This window comes from Ipomoea triloba, chromosome 13 (genome assembly GCF_003576645.1).
Source record: "Ipomoea triloba cultivar NCNSP0323 chromosome 13, ASM357664v1".
Classification (NCBI taxonomy): Eukaryota; Viridiplantae; Streptophyta; class Magnoliopsida; order Solanales; family Convolvulaceae; genus Ipomoea; species Ipomoea triloba.
The window spans coordinates 2,834,484-2,845,652 of record NC_044928.1 but is presented as its reverse complement, the minus strand read 5'-3'; the positions used below and the strand labels follow the sequence as shown (position 1 = coordinate 2,845,652).

The 11,169-nt window shown below is 29.3% G+C and overlaps 1 protein-coding gene across 1 annotated transcript; it reads right to left on the bottom strand.

Moving 5' to 3' along the window:
• Positions 1 to 634: 634 nt before the first annotated feature.
• On the bottom strand, positions 635 to 7,191 carry LOC116002373 (desiccation-related protein PCC13-62-like). The gene is made up of 4 exons (XM_031242497.1): positions 6,926 to 7,191; positions 1,486 to 1,731; positions 1,130 to 1,355; positions 635 to 1,006 (listed from the first exon to the last, which is right to left on the bottom strand). The coding sequence occupies exons 1-4, from the start codon at positions 7,189 to 7,191 to the stop codon at positions 635 to 637; spliced, it is 1,110 nt and encodes a 369-aa protein (XP_031098357.1).
• Positions 7,192 to 11,169: the final 3,978 nt, after the last annotated feature.

Genomic DNA, 11,169 nt, shown 5'->3' with positions numbered 1-11,169 from the left:
ATTCAATAATTATATTATTTCTCATTATAATAAAGTATGTATCGTACGTAATATCAATTTTTGATTTATAATGACTTAGTGTTGGTACTTAATATTAGGTGTTTTTATAGCTCAGTGGTACACAAAGTGTAAATAAAAAATATTTATATAAGGTGATTGTGTTTGGACTTGATATAGTCTTTAACTTTTTGTAACTATTATTATAGTTTCAATGTAAAGCTTATCGACGAGGGTTGTTTGTTGAGATTGATTGCACTACCCACCAAGGTTAAAGAGAACCTGAAGTATAGCGAATAACTAAATTCGTTTAGCAACGACATATCACCTACATTGACACCCAACCCATACCTATATATGATATGACTTAATTATATTGTAAAGTATACATAAGTATATTTTTTTAAGATAAACTAGCTGCTCATTACGTACAAGTCACAACCCCAAATTGAAAAGGATTAAGGTAGGCGTGTAGATAAATTGGATAGTAAGAGAAAAGTATGGAAATGAGAATAACTCATAAAACTGAAGATTAATTGAAGATCGATCAGAAGAAGCACATAGAAATATTATTCATAGTTATTATATATATACTTGGGATTAAGAATCCATAATGGTACGGTGAAAGGAATTGAACTTAAAGATATGACTCAGCAATCTTGCCATGCGCTCCTTTAGGGAAGAAACCACCAGGCTTCCTTTCCTCTCCACTCCCATACACAATTCTCAGTATCTCCTCCGGCGACCGGTCGTATGCGACTGAGTACTCGTCGCCGGCCAAAATGTTGCCGGAAATTTTTCCCTCGGCGCCTTCTCTTTCTTTAACGATCAAGCCTTCATCTTTTATGAATCCTTTGTTGCCCAAGTTGTTCCTCAGGTCTGAGAAGCGGTTGGTGAACTCCGCCACGGTGATTCCGTAGGGCGCCACCTCTTCTTTTGCATGCTCGTATAACAGTGTTCTTAGCACTGCATCTTGCCCTGATTCCACGCCCAGTAGTCCCGCAACCAACTGAAATATATTATATTATATTATATTATTATTGTTCAAGGTCCTTTCCAACTTTAATTTTTTTATTTCCAATATCAAGATTTTTAGGGGCCGGGTGTGTAAACCAAATACATATATACGTACCCTTTTGGCAGTTTGGCTGCTGAGCTTGGCATTTGCTCCAACATATCCAGTGAGTCCAACGTACGGAACAAGGTAAGATGCAATAAGATAGTTGATGTCATTTGCATAGGGATCAAAAGCTGGGTTCAAAGCTTTTCCGAATGCATCGTTTACAACGCTTGCAAATGCCTCGGTGCTTAGGTTTAGTAGCGGCCTTGGAAATCCTGGTACAGTTTTCTTAATAGCCCTACAAACATATATTAACAATTTCATTATAATAAACTTTTTTTAAACAAATTCATCCGTTTGAATCAATGAATATAGTAATGATGTTAAAAAAATCTCATGTATGTATATATATTAATAATATAATTCACCTCAAGTGTCCAACTTCTTGATAACCGAATTGGGCAATAATATCCTTAACAAGGGGACTTAGCTTCGCCGCTTTTGCACCAACCGGGGATGGACCGTTGGAACTTAGATTGGGAGCCAACTTATCCAACCCATACCCGAATGCACCCCACAAGAAGAACTCAGCTTCCAAGTACTCCAAATTCAGAGGGAATTCTAGCAAGTTCAAATCACCAGTTGGTAATTTACTCCCACCAGTGGACCCCGAACTAGGGAGGACGAAGAAAAAGAACAGAAGAGATAGAAAGGAAATCATGATGGAGATGGTGATGAAAACTACAAAACTTATTTTGTGCTGTGTCTTAAGTTGTACGTACTACTTCTATTTATACACATTGTTAATGAGCTAGAATGGTAAGGATACAAGTTGGTAACTATTTGCAATAAATAATTTTTCCTAAAATCATAAAGCATTTATGTTCAATACCTTATCTAGACATAAAATAATGTACGTTTCAATTAGGATCTTATCATATTATGCACAATTAAATCACTTTGATAGTGCTGTTGATTTTATTCTATTCTGGGGTGAAATATTAAAATATTAAATTGTAACAGATACATTTTTACTTAAAAAAATAAAATAAAAAATGAGTATCTTGTTATAATATTGGAGGAAACAAAATATACCTTATTTAAAAAAAAGTTACATAAATATTTTTCGATGCATAAATTTTGAATTGAAAGTTTAAGTTATTTCTATTCGTTGAATATATGCACTCATAGTTTTAATTATCAATATTTATTTGTTTTAAAAAAGACTTATTAAGTTATTAGTATTGAATTAGAGTTTTCAGATGCAAAACTTGAATCTTTTTTTATATAAATTTAAATAAGTTTTGAGTACAAAATTAGAAAATATCAAATTAAAATTATGAAATTGATATACTCTAAGGATCATTATTATTGTTATTATCGATTTTTTCTATTCGAGAATATCTCGAGTAATGAGTTTGATAGTATAGTAACAAATCGTGATAAGTAGAAAATTTAAATTACTCCGTAAGTTAGAAACCCTTTATGCTCAATATTGTATCTTTTTTTTGAAGATTGCTCAATATTGTATCTATTTAGGATAAATACTAATAGGTTTATCCAAAATGAACATTGCCAAAATCATGTCTAGGTTCAAGATTTTCAAATATTTGAATGTAATTATAAATATTAAATTCAAATATAATATAACTATAATTATTTAATTTGACTAAATCTTTATCAAATAATTAAATTAATTTGGCAAATAACATAGCATATATTAATTTAATTAATTGATGTACGGACTTGAGTAACTTAATTAAAATGCGGTCTAATAGCTAGTTTAATCCTGTTAAATTTCCATGTCTACAGTTATATATCAAAATCTTCCCGTATGGTAATTTAAAAATTAGTACAAATACAAATATATGTCCCGGAATGTGGGATTACGTGCATTAAACATTATTCTCATATTTAATGGTCAACACATTTAATTTAATTTTTATTAACATTGACTTAGTCGAGATCGTTACACATGATCTTTTTAATACATTTTATCTCTTTTATATGATTTGTTAACTATCATATTGAATTTGGTCAGTGCAAATCTTTGAATTGAAAAGTGGAACAAATATACTAGAATGGATTAATGGAACAAAAAAAAATAAAAATCTTGTCCAATCTCGAAACGGAATTGGATTGTTTCTATTATGGGCATCATGGCATTAAAAACAATGGTTTTTTTTTTTCAAATTTACTGAATAAGATATTTATAAAATTTAGAAATGGACTTACAAATTAAAATATTACTATGAAAAGTATTTTCACCCGTGCGATGCACGGAATGGATTTGTTGTAAGATATGCATAATATTTGGATCGATATATAATTATTTAAATTATAACATCAAATATTATATAGTGCAATTGAAGATATGATTTAGATCGCTTTTTATGTTATCATTGCTTGACTTGAAGCAAATAATTGCTCAAATTAATAGCCAATTTGTAGATGTACACATGCGGTGCTGTAACTTTAGAGATTTTATATATCATTGTTTAAGATTTGATATTTGAACTAAATTTATATCCGTATATAATGTTAATAAAATGATTATTTTGAAAAAAAATGTTACAAATGAATTCTTTTTACTCCTCTATATTGTTAAGTTTTTATAGAACAAAGTAGTTGTTCAATATAATATAGTTCAATCATTGTTTTAAGTTGGATAGAGTCTGAACTAGAGTATGAAATAGCTCAAAATAGTTCATGTATCACACTTGAAGGTTGAAGACTAAACTAGCTAGATGGTTGTTCGAGCATAAATTTAAGACTGTTATTCAGCTGTGACTTTTGTGGGGATCGACTATTTAAGCACGCTTTGCTCTCTCAACTAAAGATCAAGAAATTTACAAAGAAAATCATATACACCTTAAGAGAGATTTAGGTGCTCAACAAATGATTTGATGATCCTTCTTGAGATGATAAAGAATTCTACATCAAGTCAATCATTACACATGTTGTTGATCATGAGCTATTTAATCTCATGGAATTGATAGAAGTCATCTATGCTGCAATTGAGGGAAGCCTCAATTCAAATGATCGGAAAATCATAGTCGATTTTTCAAAGGAAGAGCTCTTCAAGATTAGCAAGTCTTAGCAATACGCTTTGAGTCCTTCTTGTTCTTCACTGTGATTCAATATAACACTTTCTTGAGTTTAATGAACAATCGGGTAGTCATTTCATGGGATGACCCCAGACGTAGGAGTTGGTTACTTCAAACTGGGTTACCAAACGTTCCGTGTTTCTTACTGCTTTCTTATTATATTGTTACGTGTAATCTTATTTGGGTGAACTATGATATCCTAATAACTATTGAACTAGTTAAAAAAGTAATCACAAGTAAGCAAAAATGGGGTGTTATGCCACATCTAAGCTCAACACGACCTAGATGCTAAGGCAATCCATAATATCCATACATCTTCAAAATATAAACAACTAAGTAATCCAAATTATTATAGTTAGGAAATTCAAGATAAGGCACACATGCCATCAGTCTAAAGGAACATAAACATAGCTAAGCATAAAAGAAGGAAAGACTAAATGCACTAGTGCTCTCATGAGCTGGTCCTACTCCATACCTGAAAGCATTTTAGAATCATTAGCAAAGAACGCTAAATAAAACCCCATTCTCACTCGTAAAGGTACAATAGTATACTTTATAGTGAAAATAGATTACGCCACGCATATAGAATATAGTCAACGAAACCACCATTATTAAATACCAACAGACTCAACAACAATAAGCTGAACTAGATATAAACCAAAAACTCCTCAATAGAACTCAATACCAAAGGAACAACTTCAATTATCATAAGACAAGAACTCAATAGCCAAGTAACCAATATCAGGACACAATCTCAACAATATAAAGAGTAAGCACAATAATCCAATAAGCATAACTCAATGCTCACGCATAAGGAAGTATATATATATATATATGCATACATAATATAGGGCAATAGGCTTAGTTCCAACCTTTACACCATTCCAATCGAAACACCAGTCCATTCCGGTCACCGTACCAGTCCATCATACGAAACACCATTCCAACCACAACACCAAATGGAGCCGAAGTGCACAACCAATAGACCATCATTCCACAATATAAAGTTCGCATATCATAATATAAGGAGCCGAAGCTCAAATTGCCTCCAAACCATAAGAGCCGAAGCTCAATAGTCTCGAAACAGAGGCCAGGTTTCACACAATAGCATAGAATTCAAGGAATACCTCTCAAGATTCCAAAGATTATAATATATACCAAGCTCATGTTCAATACCATAGGAATACTCATACATAGATATATACATACTCAGAAGATAAACAACAGAACCAATATTCTCAGAATATCATCCAAAGGATCAGACAATGATACCCGATCAATAGACACTTCAATATAGAGGATCAAGAATAATAAATTAATACTCAATAATCAAGGTACAATACTCAACGTAACTCTCAGAAGATACCTCTTGAATTAAAGATAGAATAACAAAGCAGTGGATGACAAAATACACACTGGAACAGCACCGGGACTATTATGTAGCGTAAATAAAAGGAAACAAATGCTCAAATTCAATATTGATGTGTGGGTGGGCATACATGATTAATTATTCTACCAATTTGAAAAAGAAAAAAAAAAAAAGAAAGATGCTCAATTAATATTTACGAACATTAGTCGGCAGGGAATATTGTTTATAAATTCTAAATTTAATAAAATTTCAAACTTATTGAAAAAAATAAAAGATTCTCAAATAAGTTTTGAGTACAAAATTAGAAAAGATCGAATTAAAATTATGAAATTGATATAGTCTAAGGACTTTTTTATTTTTTTATAGCTACTTTTTCAACCTACTGAAGCACAAAGAATCAACAGTTGCCTCGACTGAGGCTCGAACCCACTATGTGAAAGTGTAAACTGGGTGTCGCTAGACCACAAGGGTCTAAGGACCATTATTATTATTGTTATTATCGATTGTTTATATTCGAGAATATCTCGAGTAATGAGTTTGATACTATAGTATCAAATCCTAGAAAGTTTTGTTTTGAAACTATATTAATACATCTTAAAATTAAATCAGAAAGCCTTTATGCTCAATATTTATTGTATCTAGAGTCTAGACATTAACCATGACAATTTTCGGATTATTTGTATATGATATTATATTGCGCAATTGGATCATTTCATTAATATTGTTGATTTTATTCTATCCTTATTGTAATCACAAAAAATTGAAGATGTGAATACAAAAAATCTCTGATTTAAATGCACTACTATAGAAAACACATTTAACGTCTTTAAAATAACGTTGATTTTGCAAAAAACCAACCTCAAAAAATTATTTATGTTTATACATTTTTTAAAAAGGGATACGATGTCGGTTTTCATAAACAACCAACGCTAAAAATTTTAAAAAAAAATTACGACGACGACAGTTCAACAGCGAACCGACGTCGTATATAATTTTTAAAAAAAATTAAAAATTTAGATACTATAAGACGTCGGTTCTCTTTCTAACCGACATTGTATATAATATAGTTTTTTTTTTGTTTTTTTTTGTTTTTTTTTAAATATATCATACAACGTCGGTTCTTCATCGAACACACGTCATATGAAATATTTAAAAAAATAAAAAAAAATTATGTTATATACGACATTGGTTTGGTTGTAATCGGCGTCGTATATTTATTATTATTAAAAAAAAAACCAATACGGCGTCATTTTGTTTTCAAATTCTTTTTTAAACCCTACAATGTTGGTTGTTGATACAACCGACAACTGACACCGTAGGGTTTTCATAAAACTTACAGATCTATAAGTTTAAGTTACAGATCTGTAAATAACATTCTTCTTTTTCGCACACATTGACACCATTCTTCTTCTTCTTCTTCGCACACCGTCGTAGCCATCGCACCGCCACCAGTACGGCGGCGTTGCCGCTGCAGCCACCGCACCGTTGCAGGGACAGTGCCCTTGCAGCCGCAACCACTGCGACAGATCCTCACCGTATCGCACAGCTTCGTCTCCGCACGCCACCTCCGCCTCCGCCACCACCACCGCGACAGCGCAGCAATTGCCTCCGCGCCGACCGCCTCCACGAGCTTCCCACCGCCGCCAACCGCCTCCCATTGCCGCCTCCCACCGGTAAAAAATATTTTTTTAATATATTTAGAATTATTTGTTAATATATTACAAATTTTTAAAGTTATTTTGTATTTTAGGAATTATTTATAATATATTTCAAATTTTAGGAATTATTATGTATTTTAGGCCTTATAAATTAATAATTTCGAATGATAAGAAATTATTGTGTATTTTAGACATTATAGATTAATATATTTCAAATTTAAGAATTATAGTATATTTTAGAAATTATTCTTAATTTATTTCAAATTTTAAGAATTAATGTTAATATACTTTGAAATTTAGGAATTATTGATATTGTATTTCAAATTTTAAGAACTATTGGGTATTTTAGAATTTAGTTTTAATTTTAGAAATTAATGTTAATGTAGTTTAATTTTTAGGAATTATTGAGAAATTTAAGCATTATATCTTCATGGGGTTGCACTAAATGTAGATCAAGTGAAGGTGAGCGTCGACAAAATCATTGATCCATGTACAAAGGTACCATTCTCCACCAGTGAAGTTCAGCTTGTAGGTTCTACATTTCAACACTTTATTATTTGGCCAAAGAGGCTGATAGAATTATGTACTTAAGCTGATAAGGTATATACGCTATAAATATATTTGTAATTAAAATAGTATATAATTTACTTTTTTAAAAATAGTAATTTTTACTTATATTAAAATGCACAGTTAAAAGGAAAGACCAAATTGACTTTTGAATCAATTGTGGAATCTCATCATCATGAATTGACTTTAACTTATCCGAATTCTTTGAGTAGTACGTGCAAAAAGGTATACAAGATTGCTTGTAGTCTTGAACACAATGTTGTGATGCATATGCCTCGTGGTGTTGTGGGCAAAATTGATTATGAGTTACAGCTTGAGAGTTTGGAGATCATGCATTTATTAAATATAGAGACCTTAGATATTTCTCTTTTTCAGTTCTTTATAAGGTAATATGTTTTAGTATTACTTGTTCATAATAGTTTTAATTTATTTATCATAATTATTAGTAATTTATATGATTGGTTTTGATTGTGAGTAGGGGTATTTATAAAGAGTATGGTTTGGCATCACAATCCATGTATGGCTTTCTAGATCAAGTTGGATTCGATGACTAGAGATGAGAGTATAATGTATATAAATGAAACCATGGATTATAGGAATAAAAATTGCTATTTAGCCACATATGTTCTCAAGTAATTAAGCATTGATTATGTTTTAAATACAACACCTTATATATAATATACTATAAACTAATAAAATTCTTATCTGTAGTGGGCATTGGATGTTGATTGCGATTTGTCCCCTATTACATGAAATCTATTGGTTTGATTCCATTGGTCAGGAGCCACGTGAGGATATTAAAGATATAATTGAAACATATGTAAATTTATAAATATAATTAATAGTTAATATTAATATAGTGATGTCAAACATTTATGTATGTTTTATACTCCATATGTCTTATATTAATAGGTGTGTGAAGGCAACAAGCATATTAAATGAAAAGAAAGCAAGTCGTCAACCAAAATTGATTACATGCTCGGTAAGTACATATATCTTATTGTTTTTTTATTAATAAAATATTAATTATATTTTTTACTTCAAATGTAGTGTGCGGTGTGCCATACAAAAAGGAACTACCGAATGCGGATATTATGTGATGAAATTTATGTAGTTGGAAATCATTTCATCGGGAGCATACAAGGGAATGAATAATGCAAGTAATTTAACAAAGTATCTTTCTCCTTCATATTTTTTAAAATACTAACTTATTAATTTTTTTTATCTCTTTTAAACTTTGTAGAATTTGGAGAGATGATGAAGTTATAGACAAATGGTGAAATTTTTTTATATTTTTTTATTAGTGAATGGCTTAAAAAATTACTTCGTTAATTTGATGAATTTTGAGATTTATGTTAAATACTTTGTTAATAATTGTAGTTTCAAAGTATTATTAGTTATTGTTGAATTTATTAGTTTAATTAGTTGTGATGTTTATTAGTTTGATTAATTAAGAAATTTATTAGTTTGATCAATTGTGAGATTTTGAATGTTAATTTGCTACACAGGTTCTGAAACTTGATGTGAATTGTAAAAATTACTGCACTGGTTTTAGGTGGATTTGTAAAATATATTTAATTATTAAAAAAATAAAAATAAATGACTTCGATTTTTCTTAAAAACTAACGTCATATAGTATTTAAAAATCCATTCTAGTATATATGAAAGAATCCATTCTAGTATATTTGTTCCATTTTTCAATTCAAAGATTTGCACGGGGTAAATTCGACTCTATGTGTGATAGTTTACATCAATTAATTAAATTAATTTAGGCTGTGTTATTTGTCAAATTAATTTAATTATTTGATAAAGATTTAGTGAAATTAAATAATTATAGTTATATCATATTTGAATTTAATATGTATAATTAAATTCGAATATACAAAAATTTTGAACCTAGACATGATTTTGGCAATGTTCATTTTGAATAAACCTATTAGTATTTATCCAAAATAATTNTATAGTATTTAAAAATCCATTCTAGTATATATGAAAGAATCCATTCTAGTATATTTGTTCCATTTTTCAATTCAAAGATTTGCACGGGGTAAATTCGACTCTATGTGTGATAGTTTACATCAATTAATTAAATTAATTTAGGCTGTGTTATTTGTCAAATTAATTTAATTATTTGATAAAGATTTAGTGAAATTAAATAATTATAGTTATATCATATTTGAATTTAATATGTATAATTAAATTCGAATATACAAAAATTTTGAACCTAGACATGATTTTGGCAATGTTCATTTTGAATAAACCTATTAGTATTTATCCAAAATAATTAATTATTTGTTTGGATAAATATTAAGGAAGCTTGTTGAGGGATGGGAATAATTAATTATTTGTTTGGATAAAAATTTCTATTTGTACTAATAATTTTTAAATTACCATACTGGAAGATTTTGATATATAACTGTAGACATGGAAATTTGACAGAATTAAACTAGCTATTAGACCACATTTTAATTAAGTTACTCAAGTCCGTACATCAATTAATTAAATTAATTTAGGCTATGTTATTTGTCAAATTAATTTAATTATTTGTAAATATTTAGTCAAATTAAATAATTATAGTTATATTATATTTGAATTTAATATTTATAATTAAATTAAAATATACGAAAACTTGAACCTAGACATGATTTTGTCAATGTTCATTTTGGATAAACCTATTAGTATTTATCCTAAATAGATACAATATTGAGTATAAAGGGTTTCTAATTTATGGAGTAATTTAAATTTTCTACTTATCATGATTTGTTACTATACTATCAAACTCATTAATTACTCGAGATATTCTCGAATTGAAAAAATCGATAATCTATACTATTAATAAAAACAATATCCTCAGTTTTAACTTCCCGCCCAAAACAGACCTATAATATTTTGGTGTGAGTAATATTGTATAATATGGTAATACAATTCCTATCCCTAATACAATTGTAAATTCAAATAGAATTCCTAATATTATGGTTTATATGGTAATACAATTCCTATCCCTAATACAATTGTAAATTCAAATAGAATTCCTAATAAAATATATTCTTCCCTACGTTCCTATTCGTAATACAATTCTAGACTAGAATTACTAATGGTAATAATTCAGTATATATATTTCTCTGCAATGCAATCTATACTATTAATAAAAACAATATCCTCAGTTTTAACTTCCCGCCCAAAACAGACCTATAATATTATGGTTTGCGTAATATTGTAAAATATGGTAATACAATTCCTATCCCTAATACAATTGTAAATTCAAATAGAATTCCTAATATTATGGTTTGCGTAATCTTTATCTTTATCTTTATATCTATACTATATATAAAAATAATATCCTCCTCCCAATTTTTCCCGCCCAAACTTAGTGGCATTTTAGTAAAATTATTTANCCTACGTTCCTATTCG

What these genes read in the sequence shown, in the direction of transcription:
- LOC116002373 (XM_031242497.1), bottom strand. Translation starts at nt 7,191, where the DNA reads ATGGGAGGCGGTTGGCGGCGGTGGGAAGCTCGTGGAGGCGGTCGGCGC. An exon ending in AGAAGAAGAATGGTGTCAAT is followed by an intron (nt 1,732 to 6,925) that starts GTGTGCGAAAAA and finishes CGTCCTCCCTAG; the next exon opens with TTCGGGGTCCACTGGTGGGA. An exon ending in GCAGCCAAACTGCCAAAAGG is followed by an intron (nt 1,007 to 1,129) that starts GTACGTATATAT and finishes AATATATTTCAG; the next exon opens with TTGGTTGCGGGACTACTGGG.